Source organism: Myripristis murdjan, chromosome 7 (genome assembly GCF_902150065.1).
Source record: "Myripristis murdjan chromosome 7, fMyrMur1.1, whole genome shotgun sequence".
NCBI lineage: Eukaryota > Metazoa > Chordata > Actinopteri > Holocentriformes > Holocentridae > Myripristis > Myripristis murdjan.
The window spans coordinates 25,378,241-25,394,237 of NC_043986.1; the positions used below are offsets into that span (position 1 = coordinate 25,378,241).

Sequence of the window (15,997 nt, forward strand, 5' to 3'; positions counted from 1 at the left end):
CCCATCACCAAAAAAAGCTTTCAGAATGTGGATTATGAGTGAATAAGAAAGAAAGAAGTTTATACAAAAAGAGAGAGAATGGCAGAAGGTAGGGACCATAAAAGAGAAAGAGGAGTGGAGAATGTACTGAGGGTGGCAGCTAAGAGGCTGTGTATGTGTGGATGTGTATATATTTGTGTGCACGTATGATGTAATGGGATTTGTTTTGGTAGAGAAAAAAGTTATTTTCTGCTTTGCTGTCTAATATAATAGAAACATTTGTCTGGAAACACCCACGGATGGCAGGGCACCCTCTGAATTTGATTTAAAAGGAGGTGTTATTTCCATAGTTTAGTTGGCTAGAAACCCTACACTGAGCTATTTCCATCAGCCCCCCCATCCATATTATGGCTAGCGAGGGCAATTTTGTCCCATTGCTGCCTGAAAAACGTAAGCCACAGACAAACAGACTTGTCAAATATTCCTCCCTGTATTCTGCAGAGGTACATTTTTCATTTTTGTATTGCAATAAAAAATATGACGTGTTAGGACAAGCCAGAAAGGATTTTGTCTAAAGGCTCATTTTCTGATTTATCACACACTGTGCTGAGAGTTTGGCATTTTTATGTGATTTAGGTCCTATTGGGAAGCTGTTCAAGCATAAAATGGGGATCACAATAAACATTAATTACCTGTTAATTATAAATTTATATGTATAAAGTGGTGAAAACATGGAGTGTGAAGAGCTGTACAAAAACAGGGTGTAAGCAGGATTTTTTAGGCCTTACAGAAAGTGCTGATCCAGGTTGTTCTTCACAAAAGCTTGTAGGAAACTTTCACTTTTTGTTTGCCGGGAAAAGGGTTTTCCATCTCAGATATGTAATGTGCTCAGTGAGAGGGACAGTGATATCCTTAGTGTCTCTATCTGTCCGTGAACTGGTTGAGAGGCACGGCTGATCTCCTCATATTTATGACCATAAAAGCTGCATTAGACTCCTGTTTTATGGCAGAGAAAAAGTCTCAGCGAGCACATGGAGAGATGTAATGAGGTGAAATACAAGCCAAAATATTTCCTGCAGCAGTAAGTGAATAAACACAAGTAGTGCACAGCGCAGCAGGGCTGTCTGTGGAGAGATACAGGGTCATCAGTTATTTATAACTTAACCAATGTTCAATCCAGTTTCCAGATATCTGTGAATTAAATACATTTATGGTTTATTCAAGGAGTGTATTGACGGTTTTTCTAGTCAAAACATTCAACAGGAAAACAATGTACTCAACAGGATACTACAAGTGAATCAATGACACATCCAAGGATACAGTAAATATCATCTGTACAATTAAGAAAAAACAATCGAAAGTGCTTAGTTTTTGAGAATACTTCACAATAATCACTCAAACCAATAAACAGTGCAAAAAATGTCTGCAGATGTGTTTGCACAAGTATAAAAATAGTCATTTTCTTTAACCAGATAATCTGATGACAAGAGAGACTGTTTTAATAAAATGTGTCCTCAGGGTTACATAATAGTCTCTCAATTTACAAGTACAAGTTACAAGTTCTTTACAAGTAATTTTGTCTCATATTAAATGTTAAGATCTTGTTTTTTGTTAAAATTGGGGGGAAAAAACCTGCCAGTGGGATGAGATAATCCCACTGGTTTTCCAAAGGTTTTCCATCGGTGACCTTTCCATGGTAGTGGCAGGCTAATCTGCCTGATTCTTTCAACATATTTTTTTTGCATTTGAAAAAAAAAAAAAAAAACACTGATTATCAGACTAATCAGACCAAATGGCTTGTCACTATGGAGCTTTTTGCAGTTAACAGCAAATTTAGCTGATTAGCTGAAAGATCAACATTAATGCCACTAGTTTATTTTGATTGTGTGTTAAAAAATCATTAATAAAGACTTAGACTGTGAATGGGAATTTGCTCTGTCCTCCAGTAAAATATGACACAATGTGATTAGAGATGCTCTATTGTTTGTAGTATCTTTTATGTCTGTTGGATTTGGATTCCCCTGAACACTGGTTTCTCCAGCAGCTGCCGCCGTAGCTCGATGGACAGGCGGAGCAGGGCTTCCCCACCTTATAGGGAGCCTCCCCCACCCAGTTCCCTCTGAAACAATAATAAACAACATCCTGTTACTTATAAGATTTTTGCATGCATTTTTATTTCTGTACATTGTGTGTAAAATTATTAAATGCAGCTCTGGATAAGCTGGGACTATATCAGGACTGATTTCATGTGTGTCTTGTTATGAGAAAAAGTTTACATTATACATCTTACTTTATAGAATAGTTGCAGACTAGAAGTGTTGCCTCCCTCCAGGTGCTACCAAACACATACATGTTTGAACATTTCTTTATGGCACATCCCACTCTGCTGGTGCTGGCCCACACCATCTGCAACACACCACCAAACACAGAGAGGCTGATTTTTCCACATTGAGATCCTGTACATGAATGCAACATTCAGCATAAAATGCCTCTGTACTTTATTCCAAGAGAAATCACAATAGTTTGTCATTATATTTGGTCAGTGAGAAATTTAAAACATTCAAGGCATTGCATTTGTCCACACCGACTCCCCATCATCATTTGGGAAAGCAACAGACCATGAAGTATACGATCAACCCAGCATGATGGCCAACCAAAACCACAACTCCAGCCATGTTCAGTCTGGAAAGGACGTTTTTTCCTGGGTCTGTGGGGTCATGTGGGGTAAATGAAAGTACCGAATGAGCAAATCCCACCATACAGTTTCTTCAGTCCTAAATAGGAGAGCAGCATACCTGTGTGTAGTGAGAGCACACAGATCCACTGCATCTGTTTGGGTAGGAGAAGTGATGCCTCTCGTCGTACCATGACCTCACCAGATCAACGATAGACTGGTACCTAACATATCAAATACGAATCATTCATTCATGCATCTGCAGTTGCACGGGACATTTCTCTGTCCAGCTCCATCTTGTTTACATCTCATTTCATATTGCATGCTCTCATAACAGAGCTCGACAGTACCTTCCAGAATTGACTGACAGGTTTTGGCCCATATATCTCATGGCTTGTGTTGGACCATGATTCCATATGCAGCGTGAAGCCCAAGAGTCCGCTGACTTGGCTAATCCCTCATCCCAGACCTGCAGCAGAGACGGAGAGAGAGAGAGAGAGAGAGAGAGAGAGAGAGAGAGAGAGAGAGAGAGAAGGTGTTCAGTAACTCACTGAGACCAGAGGACAACACAGAGGACAATACATGCCAGTAAATTAGACTACAGCAGCTCCACACTCTCTCAGGCAGTGGTTAGCTGCTTTTCAAGATTTTAGTGCCTATAAGTAAGAAAATAAGCATTGTTTTGCATCAGGCTCACATTTGCGCTATTCACAAAAGAAGAATAAAGTAAGATCATCAATCAAAAGCTTGGTTGGATGCAGGATTAACTGTAAACATTTGAGAGATGAGATATATGAGCAGTAGCCTAACAGCATATGTTTTTGGTTTTCCACATGTTTGTTTGCTCAGTTTTTGATTGTCATTACATTTTTGTGATTTCACTCCATCTATTGTATTTGTCATGTTGGTTTATTTATTCATTTATTGATTTATTTTCGGGTGAGATGTCTTTGTAAGCACTTTTTAAAACATAAATCTCATCCACACTCTGTCAGTGTATTCTTTTGTGTCAACACATTAAAACAAGAACAAAAGCCTGCATTAAAAGCTGTGTCCCTGGTCTGATTCAGTGCACAGTGGTCCTCGCTGACAGCCGGATCCTCACCATGTATTCCATGTTGGCAGCCGGGGGGAAAACCTGAGAGCGAACTCGGTTGTGGTAATCCAGCAAGGCGTTCATGTCCCTGGACGAAATGGCTCGCTTGCGCCTGCTGCGAGGCACATAGACGCTGCCGGTCAGATTCCTGAAGCCTGACTCTGTGTCAGATCCAGCCCTGGTGATGCTGAGCAGCTCCGTGGGGCTCGACAGGACAGGCACCGTCCACAGGGTGGCAGCCAACAGGAGCTGAACACAAGCAGCACCCATGTGTGCTCTGTGGAGGAGGCTGGAGCAGCACCAGCACCCTGCAAACCTCTGAGGAGGAACGAGGTTTAGAGTGCACTCAGAATAAATAAAAAAAAGTCTCACATTTTACCCAAAAGGCTGTGGACTGGAAACAATGAAATGTATTCTGTGTTTTGACTTGTGAATGGACAATGTCAAATCCAGGATAATGCGCTCATTAGTTTGGTATAATTCAAAAAATGGAAACAATGTATTTTGAAATGCATGACTGCCTGGACTCATTACATTTCACCTGCAAATTTTCAACAACACAGTCAAAATGACACTGGTGTGGTAACATGATTATGAAAAAAAAAAATCATGAAAATTATATTGGTTCACTTTTGTTTTCAGAGCAATCTCTTTTCCACATTTGTCCTGTTAACTGGCCTGATGACAAAAAGCAAACAGCAAACAGAAAAGTGACAGTAATACAATGAAAAAAATAATAATAAAATGGGATCTTTCATTTAAGTATTCATACCACAGCACGCCTGACCACAAGTATGCTCAAGTATATTCAAACATCACAGTCAAAAAAAAGAAAAGAAAAAGAACTAAAACAAATATTTAAAGTAATATTGACAGAGGTAGTGCTGCTAAACTGAAATGATGTGAAGGAAAGGACAACAGAGATGAATCTGTCCAGTCACCCTTTGAACAAAACATCAAATAATCTGTTGAATTGCTTCATAAACAAAAGATCAACATGATCCCCACTGTCTTCAAAAAACAAAGTTCATCAAATAAAATGAGGAGAAAGTACAGCCAAGCTCCTAAAAGCTGAGCCTCATACCTTCATGAGTGGATCCTTCCAGAGCAGCAGAGCAGTAAGAGGCAGCCAAGGAGCTGAGAAGCTGTGGAGATCCTCACTTAAACACAAGCCTTTGCAAACAAGCCCGTTTGACATATGTGGCAGGGAATTTTAACTGGGTCAAGTCTCTGTGAGGGTATCTGACGCACAAAACCCTCCTGTATGACTCTTCCTCCCATTGGGATGTTCACCCAGGGCTCAGGAAACTGTTTGATAGGTGATTTAGTTTTCTCTGCATGAGCTTAATGTAAACTTGGAGTCCTTCTCCTCTCTCTCTGTGTGCTGCCGTGAAAATCATAAACACAGGAAATTGCCTTTCAGGACAGAAATCACAGTGATAAAACATTTTACTGGCTGCCTCTGTGTTAATAAATTGAAAATCATCTCTGATTTGTTTTATGAGAGAAAAGGATTGATTCTGTCATTAAGATGAGCTGTAAAATATTGAATTCAAAGAGCTATTATTTGGACTCACAACAGTCTTGCCACATCAAACGACATGACAGACAGTATTTGAGTCATTTTGTTTTATTGGAAAGCTTGAGGTTGTCTTGTAAGAGGGTGTTAGTACTAGAATGCATGTTTTGGCTCCTCCCTGACCTCCCTGAGTTGTTTCAATAAAACACAATAAAATGTTTAAATAAGCATGCCTCAGGGAAGGTCTGAGCAGCACGCTGAAGAATGCATATTAAACAAAAAAGAGGGGGAAAGGTCCAGTTTTGAAGTGGCTGCACTGTTAGCATTCATCTCCAGCTGTTGTTGGTTCCAGGAAGGGCCCCAGATCCTCTGCCATGTGTAATATACTATACCAAGAGACTGAGGACACTGCCAAGGTACACTGCACCAACTGGCTCCACAGCTCGTGGGGTCAAAGGGATCACCGAGACCACGACTGCACACAAGAACAGTTATATAATGAAAGTAAAGCTACAGGACCAGCTGGAAAACTCGGAGTCAACCCCTGGCTGTGCAGCTTGGAGAACCCAAGTGTTGGGATGCATGCACGTTTGTCCCAGAGCAGCGGAGGCATGTTAATGTGCTGCCACTGAGAAATTATTATTTACCTCTCAGTGTCATGCACCTTGCACATTCATTAATGCACATGCCACTGCCAATTTTAACTTTTTATTTTCATTGCCCACCGTTATCTTGACAATTCTCTGTGAAAGGAGCAAAGTGCTGGAACTCATTATCCGATCACTTGAAATTTTCTGTAAACTTTAATCTCTTATTTTCACAAAAGCCTTTCCGTGGACAGTTATTGCAAATTAGCCTCCCCTACAAATACTGTGATACTTGAATTGGACAGCTGTTTTCAGTTTGTCTTATCTACACTGTATCGATCCCTATCAAATAAACCATACATAAATAAATAAATCAACTTTGCTGTTACAGAAGGAATGCCACAGACTCATTAGTATGTTTCCATACCAGATTATAAAGCTTGAGTCAAGAGGGGGGAAAATAAAGAACAAAAAAAAAATAATAATAAAGTATACATACAATAATATAGAATACAAACTCATGATTTATTAATAGGGATTTGCTGTTGGTAGAAGTAGGCCATAATGTGCGGTGTAGGCAGTATAGGAGCAGCAGGTAAAACACTATGGTCATCAAAATATATTTTTAAAAATCAGATAAAAAAATTAACACCCTAAGTAGCATCGTAGCTCTTAGCAGCACAGAAACACAGGTGTTAACTCTCATCTGCAAAGCTTGTATCCTCTGGATTACAAACCCTGCAAAAAAGGTTTGGCCCCATAAACCAGATCAAGGTGATGTTTGAGATACTTGAGGTTACTGTCTGAAGAACTCACCACAACTCAGCTGTCACACATTATTGGTGTGGGCTTGGTTTCAATGTGCAAAACTATGCCTTTAAGTTGCACAATATGGGAACATACTGTAATAATTATATAGCCTTGGATACAAGAGATAATAGCATTTATTGTCCCGAGGGAATTCAAATCGCACAGCCAATCCAGAGACTAGTGCATATTGTACACAACAGCAGACAGTTCATATTTAATGTACATGAGTATTAACCCACAGTCAGCTTCATGCTGTTTCTCCTCCATCAGAGCGAGCTAGTCTTTAGTTTAAGGTAAGCTCAGGTAAGCTCTCTGAAGCTGACTCTTCAAAGCCCTGCAGCATAGTTCAACATGCTTGGTTGAGTGTTGTCAGACTTCGTGACTGGGTGTGTAAAATGCACAGAGGGCTTCATCAAAGAGCAGATGTGGGTCTTTGGCGTACAAAAGGTCAACAGTGCGCCAAGTTCACTTTAAACGCCGGGGTCGCATCTTGTTGTTGGCCTTTGAGCTTGACCAGTTTACTTTTCCACTGGTCTGTACTAGTTTCCATGTCCACAGCCATAAATATAAACCACCTCTTGAATCCTCTTTGTTCATTTTGTTCATAACCTTTTATTATAAAGCGACCGCCATCTATTATTTTACACTGCTGAGAGGGAGGGCAAACTTGTTGGGAAGTGGAAAACAAACACTTGGTTCGCAAATTAATTTGGGTAAATAGCCTGTATCGGCAGCCAGGGCCCTTAGTTTATTCTGCTGAGATGCCACTGTGATAAAACTGCTCCAAAAATTCACTTTATGGATTTTCCCCAGCCTGATAAAATCAAACTTTTATCTCAAGAGTTACATCACTGGAATGGTTTGGTGCTGGTTTGATGGATGAGTATGAAGGAAGCCTGCTCTGCTCACAACGAAGCCTTTTAAGCCCCAGCATTTAAATTTAGCCCCGGGCACATCCATGTCAGTTCTGTCACATAGTTAATAATTCTATCATCGCACATCAAAGTGGGGAGAAATGCTGAGCAGCAATATAAAACAGATCCATCACAGCTGAAAGTGTGTGGACAGACTGACAGTCAATGGAGCAAGAGCAGTATGTTTGAATGAGGACAACTGGTCAGTGTTAAGAACAAGCACCTCGTCACGACTCATAAAACCTTTACTCTCCTGTTTTTCTCCATTTTGTCAAACTGCTTATGCTGATGCTTTTAAAATCTGAACGAATAGACGGTCAAGAGGTGCACAGCGGTGCAGCCTCCCCGTCAAAAATAATAATAAATCCCAGAACCGTAACATCTATCTCTGTGTGAAACACGTCATTTTGCATAAATCCCAGGGTCCCACCTCTGGCGCTGTCATGTATCAAGCCACTCCTCATGTCAGCGTGGTCCAACCTTTGTTTTGGCAGCCTCAAAACAAATTTACTCAGTGATGTAGTCCCTTCCTGGTGCCGTGAAGAGGGAGCAGCAATGTGCCTGAATTTACTGGACGCAAAGAAGTGAAAAGTGCACTCTGGCATAAACTTTCAACCAAGCATTCATCCACTCAGAGCACGGTATGTCTGCTTTAGCTTGTGGGCCATCTGGTCTCATGAGCTTCTGGTTTTGAGTGAAAGCCAGTACAAGTTGTCATCACAAGTCGCCATCATGACATGCATGTCTGATCAAGTTCTTTGTTATGCAACCTGTCCAGGGCGATTCCCTGCCTCCCACCCTGTGCATGCTGGGAACGGCGCCAGTCCTCTGTGAGCCTGCTTAGAAATAATCATTTATGAAAAATGAATGAATTAATGAATTCACCAATGTAGCTCTTTCCTCCAAACACACACCACCAGAAACGCTGCCATCATTTCAGTTACCGTTCTCTGTAGCAGCTGGAAACACTACAATCTATAGAGCAGAACAGTGCACCAGATTATTTTTCTTTGGTTAGGCAGGCAATCAGTCTGAATCACATGGTGTAATTCCAAGCAGAAATGGTGGTGATTTATGTTGGAGGTCTGCAGGGGTATGATTTATCCATCGAGTAAATTGGAGCAGAAAAACACTCTTCAGGAAAGTCTGAAATGATTCAAACCTGGGAGAAGATGAACCTCAGACCAGACAGAGCAGACGATTTTCCCAGAGACCGTCCCACACCCTCTTTTGCATGACATCATCTGTCTGGTTTGAGGCGCTGGCCTGCTGGGTCCATGCATACAAAAGGGCACTGTGACCTTGTGGTGTCTGAAAGGTAAGGAGGAGAGACGAACACACGAACGGGACCCCTGCACACTCGGTGCCCCCCCCATATTTACCCGAGTGGGAACATAAAATAAACCTTGTACCAACTGTATTTGAAGTCCCCAAGCCACAGCTTTTCAGTTGTCAGACAGGTCTTTCAGCCCAGGTTGACTAACGGCTACGCAGCTGGTGCCTCACAGAGGAAAAACTGTGGGCCCTTCCAATATAATCCAATACAAACCTCCACTCCTTTTACACCAGCACTCTCAAGTGAATTATAGCTCCTTGAATCAAGTGTTAATGACTTTGCAAGTGCTCAGTTTTTAGCAAACTCTATAAGCTGATGTGACTAAAAGAAACTGTGTTTCTCAGGAATCAGGAGATTGGTCCAATTTTAATGAAAAAGCAGGTAAAAATAGTTTTCAGTCTCATAAATCTATTACTAAGAAGGTGAATTAATTTAGTAATTTGTGCCCCCTATTCATTCCCCTCAAATCATCCCTCAGGAAGTATGATCTTTTATAATAGGGAATTACGCAATCAGCAGTGACATATGAGTGATATAGGCATGACACCTCATGTGAATCTGATCTTCTGCCCAGTTAATCATTAAAGGAAAAGGGGAAACAACACAATAAGCATTTCTCTGTACAGTGTAATAACAGCGTGCAGGTGGACAGTAAAACCGCACGGTCAAGAAGCAGTATCTCCCGAGAGCTGTGATGGTTCCAGGGCAAAGTCAGCAGAGTTTGTTTTAATAATTCACATCTACATTTTCCACCCTGGGAAAGCCTAGACCTCTTGATCAAGCAGCCAGCGTGTCTGCAGGAAAGCCTCTAATGTTTCATCCTCTCCCTCATATTTGCTTGAGATTTTCATACTGCAGAAACCCAAAGACAGCCCCTCCAATAGATTTGTTTGCATTAGCATGTTCATACTATCCTGACTGGTCCTACTGAGTGCCTCTATGCTATATTTTCTGCAGCCATACATTTGCTGGATGTGAAGCTATCCTAGTGTTTTAACATGTAATGCATTAAATGTCTTTATTTTATATAAATACTACTGGGGTGTTTTTTCAACCTTTAGCTGAAAGTTCAAAAAAAATTTTTTTAGTCAATTCCTTGAGTAAGATTTCCAAACCGTAATTTGTAACTATACAATTTGAATGTATTTTGCCTCCTGCCAGAGTGAGTAGTCTGGCATCAGTGCTTCAGATGGCAATTTCAAAAACAATCAGCCAAACACCAGATGAGGTTGGAAAATTGGATTTCTAGGAGAGGCTTGCTTGCCAAGTCAGAGTGCATCAAGTGCAAACCTTAAGCTCTGCATGAGAAAAGTTCAATTCAGATGCAAAGGGGAGATTTCTCTGTTGTGCACATTATCCTCAGTGTTGCAAAGAAGTAGGAATAAACATGTAAGATAATTAATCAGCAGCCGGACTCAGTGCTGTCATTGCTATTATTCTCATCACCACCAACTTTGTCATCATCACCAGCATACAGTATTTTCAACATTTTGTTTCTGGCAGTGAGTGAGCTCAAATGAAACCTGACACCTCAGCCCCCTTTCTTAAATCCAAATGCCGCACTACAAGGCTCCGTCTGAGCACACATGACCCGGAGCAAGGAAGGAAGGAATCTCAGGTCACAAAAGAGGAAGGCAAACCCAATGGTGTGTGTGTGTGTGTGTGTGGGGGCTCCTTTATACATCAGCCCATTCACGCAACAATTCACACCCAACTACAAACCAGAAATCAGACACACCAATGTTCACCTTTCATATATGGGATCACACACACGAGGAACCACCTTGGCTCTCAGAGGGAGGCCAAGCACGACTGGCACAACACAGGAACTGAGCCGACAGCCTTTGAAGTGGATCTCCTCCATGAGAAAGAGTATCTTAGCCAAGACAAAGAGCTTTTCCGCTGAGACAAAGAGCTTTTTCGCTGAAAGAAAGAGCTTCTAAACTGAGAGAAATAGCATTTCCACCGACAGACACGGTGGATATGCTACTGAGAGGTTGAGACTATCCACATATAGAGAGAGCCTGTCCGCTTAGAAAAGCATGCTTTCAGTCGCACGATAGAAGATCTTTGCAGAGAGAAAGAGGCTATCAACCTATAGAAAGAGGCTGTCCAACACCAGATGAGGTTGGGAAGAGGCTGTACACTTAAAAAAACAGGCTTTAAGTCACAAGATAGAAAATCTCTGCCAAGAGAAAGAGGCTCTTCACCTAGACAAAAAGGCTTTCAAACACCAGAAGAGGTTGGAAAGAGGCTGTACACTTAGAAAAACGGGATTTAAGTTGCAAGATAGAAAATGTCCGCCAAGAGAAAGAGGCTCTCCACCTAGAGAAAGAGGAAGTCAAACACCAGACGAGGTTGGAAAGACGCTGTACGCTCAGAAAAACACACTTTGAGTCACAAGATAGAAAATCTCCACCCAGAAAAACAGGCGTTCTGGTGCAAGAGAGGTTCTCCACCTAGAGAAACAGACTGTCAAACACCAGATGATGTTGGAAAGAGGCTGTATGCTTAGATAAACAGGCTGTACGTCGCAAGATGGAGAATCTTCACCAGGAGAAAGAGGATTTCCTCAAACAGAAAGAGGCTCTTTTCAAGGGAGTGATGCTGAGATAAACAGGCTACTGAGAGAAAGAGGCTCTTGTCCATGAGAAAATATCCTGTACACCTTCATACCTGCGCTCAAACACATACACACCCCACATGTTGCAGTATATGTGTAAAACATGTAAACACTCTCCAAGGAACCCCAAGTGCTGCAATATTCATTTCACCTAATCCAGAGGTGAATACCCTCCACACACACATAAGTTAGTCCTCCACCCAATAACCCAACACCCATCCACAGCACTCCCCGGTCTTATATCAATAAATCTCTCAATATCTCATTAATAATTACTGTGTCTAACTTTCTGTAGAGAATTGTGAGGTTTTATAGAGTACACTCTCAGAAAAAAAAAGTCAAAATGGAAAAAAAAATCACAATATAGCTGTGATGTTATTAATAATATTAGTTATTAATAATAACTGCTGGTTGTTGCCTATTTCCAGCAGTAGGGAAATGGTGGCATGCCTCATTGAAACAGTTTAATTTAGTTTAGTTTTGTTTTGTTTTGTTTTGTTTTGTTTTGTTTTGTTTTGTTCAGCAAGCGCCTACAAGACACCAGCAAATGTGTGACCATGACAGACTGACTGAACTACAACAGGCACATATTTATGTCATGCATTCGGGTCTTCAAGGGACTCAACAGAAAGAAAGATTATTGATCTTAGAAGGAAGACAGGGAGTAAACAGTGAATCAATGTTTTGCGTGCAGACGTTTTAAGGTAACGTCAGGGCAGCACGAACTACGTTATTCAATAAATTAACCACAGTTCAATTTAAACGTTTTTTTTCCCCTATAAAGGAGGATTCAATAGAAATTCAGCCTGGTGGGGAGGAATGTGGGAAAGGATGGTGAGGTCTGTCAAGTTGTGTTGAAAGAAAACTCAACCCCAGACCACTCACTTATTTGGAATTGCATGTAAATCTAGTTCCTGTTACACCAGCTCATTTTCGTACAGTAGAGAGACTGATCGTGTTCACTCCATGGACAACAAGAAACGCGAATATCCTCATGGGAAATGCAAATAAACAGACTCCTTAATCGGTTATGGAGGCGATGGGGAGATACGTAATTGTTGCGATCTGCTCACGTTTCTGTCTCCAAAACATCCCTGATCTGGTTCCTCTGTACTCAGCCAAACAAACATTGTGTGTGTGTGTGTGTGTGTGTGTGTGTGTGTGTGTGTGTGTGTGTGTGTGTGTGTGTGTGTGCGTGTGTGCGTGCGTGCGTGCGTGCGTGCGTGCGTGTGTGTGCGACAGAATCATGGGGTGGGGGGCGGGGGTGTTTTTAACATGTAAAGCACTTTGTGCTACATTTCATGTATGAAAAGTGCTCTATAAATAAAGTTTTGATTTTGATTGATTGGTTGATGACCATGTTCTCCCAAGGCAGCCCTGGAGAATGGGTCGACAACATGAAATCTTCACGGGACGAGACGAGAAGGTTCGCTCCTTTTCCGTTCAGTTGGCGAGCGAGATCTTAGTGAGAAGACCTATGCAACTATTATATAATCTCTAAGTGAGCTGAATATGAGTAAGCCTTATGAACAGGTCATATTCATCGGGTCTGAGTTTGTTGTTACTCATCTCTGTTGAGTGCCATCAGGTGATTCCAGCACTACGGACAGCGCCTGCACGCCGCGCCGCGCCCTCTTGGTGTGTTTGTGGATGGGATGCAAGGTTACCAGAGCGTCCGGAAGGAACATCTGAGGACTGGTGATCCACGGTCAGACGCACGTCTAACATGTATTAGTGCTGTCCCAATTCTTCAGACATAAATGTAAATTATTGTAAATAAATTATTTTTGAAAAGCAAGAGACGAGCCTCTTCAATTGTGAGAAATCCACATTAATTTTAACATACTAAAATATAAATCAGATGCCAACGTCTTGAAACTACCAGGTCGCGTTGCGCACAGCAGAAAGCACCATATCCAAAAACACACATTTTAACATGCCCAGAAGCGCATTGCTCACATTTAAACACGCGCACGGTATTTTAACAGGGCCACTACTGCCACTATAATTGCCCTCTCTCGGCTCGCTGCCAGTGTCACACTCGATCGATCAAACCCTCTCCTCCGCTCCGCTGACATCAAATCAACAGCAGCACAAAACTCATGTCGCCAAATCACCCTTGTGCGCCACTGCATGTGGTTCCATGGGTTCTGCTCACTCTCTGGTGGTTTCTGTGATTTTTCAGGCCAATTTGTGAGGTACACAGTTCATCGTAGTGGACCATCTCCACAATTTCATCATCTATGTGCCGCTATATGTTCTTTGAGCTCATTTGCGCATTCAAGCGCGCCGAGGGCACTTGCTCAGGAGCTCTGCAGGCTCCTGGCCACTGCCTCGCAGGGCATCATCTCGCCAACAGGGGGTGCTGTATCACCTGCAGTACCCTTTGAATCAACTGGCCTTTGTCACTGATGGAAGTTAATTAAATTGATTAAACTGATAAAACGAAATACATAAACAACCGGCGTTATCAATTGTTATCGTTATCAATTACATATTTTTCAAATCTATTCTAAATAAAATATATGATTATTTTTTATAAGCCTATATATGTATAAAGCTAATGTTTGTGTATGATGGCTTTATGGCAATAGATTTAAAAAGAGATCCAGAGATTATTTGGACTTGTCACCTCTGATCTGTTCTAATATGTACCAGAAAGCTAACACTTCAGGTGTTCAGATGTGCGTTTTTCCTCTTTTCTTCATCTCTGATCCATATCCTGGTGTCAGGTGCAGTCAGGAGACCAGTAACAGTCTCAGGGTTTCAGGCTCTGCAGGCGTATGTTGACTGAAATGAGGATCAAGTGCAGCTGGATCACCAGTACAGTCCATCTCTGGGGTGGGCGTTATGTTCTCCTCCAGGCTGGCCTCCTCGGTCAAACCTCCATCATGGCTGGGGGAGCTCACAGCTTCATCCACATCTGGCTTACATTGCAACTCTCTATTTCATGTGAGATTGTCCTTTTAAGGGTCAGCACCTCAAGCATTTCTGCATGGTTTTGGGGCTCAAACATGGCTAAAATTTCCCCCACTGTGGTGTCCACTCTGTGGCTCTGCAGTTTTATTGCAAACTAGTTCCTCCCCCAAAGCATCCAGCATGTATTTCTCCCTGACCTTGTTCAGGATAGAGAGAGCCTTAGAGTCCCTGGTGGAGCAGTTCAAGGCGACCTGAAGCCCCATGGTTGTCAGAGAGGAGAGCTGATCCAGAGGGGCCTTGGTGACTTCCACAGACAGTGATAGAGGGGTGGCTCAGTGGATGGAGCCAGAAATCCTGCACCATTTTGGGCATGACCACCAGCACCACCTCCTGGGCTGAGGAGGTTGGAGCTGCTGCTTCTCCACCAGCCTCCTGATGGCTTCCTCAGCCAGCCACACCATCTGAGGCTCTCTGCAGAATCCAGCCATCAGAGTTAGTTGAAATGCACTTCAGTGCATAGCCCAATCCGTATCAGATAAATGTGACTCACTGTAAACAAAGGCTTTCGGCCTCTGGCATATTGAGCTCCATTAGGGCTTCAAACTCGATATCCCTCATTTTCATGCTGATAGTCACCTGACAAGAAATGAAATGGATCGCTCAGATTTCATATATTTAGAGCTTAAATCTAGTGTCATGCAATCATTTACTCAGGCCAAGTACATACACAAGCAGTGTTTTGAAGCTATGGAGATGGGTACTATTGCTAAGGATGAGATTGGAATATGAGGGTGGGGGGTGGGCAGTTTATAAATCACATTATGATTATGAGGAACAGGAATCCAATGAAAAATACTCTAAAAATAATAAGTAACCTTGCTAATTGTCATTGCCTAAACATGCTGCCCTTATATCAAGGCCAATATTCTTCTCTCTAACACATTAAAATTGAACTGGGCAGATGTGTTTTTGTGCACACCTACTTTTAAATGAATAAATTCAAGCTGTCATGGATTCATGGATTGAAGCTCACAGAGAGGTGCCTGTGGTATAAGAAGAAAGTTATAAGAAGAAAGCATGGGAAAGGTAAAGAACCACTGAACTATAAAACCTGTGTTGTAACTTGATGGTTATCATGAGGTCAAAAGAAGAAGTTTCTAAGTTATTAACAGCTGTCTGTCAGTCTGACACATAAAATGGTTCCTCTGTTCTCCACCTTGACCAGGCACAGAGTCAGTGTCTGTCTCTCTGACTTGCCAATTCTCTCTCACTCATTATCTGTCTCTTTGAAAAAATATTTCAGACAATGGCGCTGCTGAAAAACCTTATCCTCAGACACCAGTAATTTTGGTAATCTTTATACAAGGCATAAAGCTATAATCCATCATACCACCTATAATAAGGTAGTCATTAAATTACAAATCTGATTTAGTATCAGAACAACCTAATTACAAAGATAATGGTCCAGTGTAAGGGCATGTGACTGTGTGATTATGCATGCAAACATCCTCGCTCATCTTGACATAATCATCATCATCAT

General features: G+C 41.8%; 1 protein-coding gene across 1 annotated transcript; it reads right to left on the bottom strand.

Annotated features, from left to right (window-relative positions):
* Positions 1–1,956: 1,956 nt before the first annotated feature.
* Positions 1,957–4,019, bottom strand: r3hdml (R3H domain containing-like). The gene is made up of 5 exons (XM_030054800.1): positions 3,759–4,019; positions 3,004–3,122; positions 2,775–2,877; positions 2,270–2,385; positions 1,957–2,098 (listed from the first exon to the last, which is right to left on the bottom strand). Exons 1-5 carry the CDS (start codon positions 4,017–4,019, stop codon positions 1,957–1,959), a joined length of 741 nt encoding a protein of 246 aa, XP_029910660.1.
* Between the last annotated feature and the right edge of the window lie 11,978 nt (positions 4,020–15,997).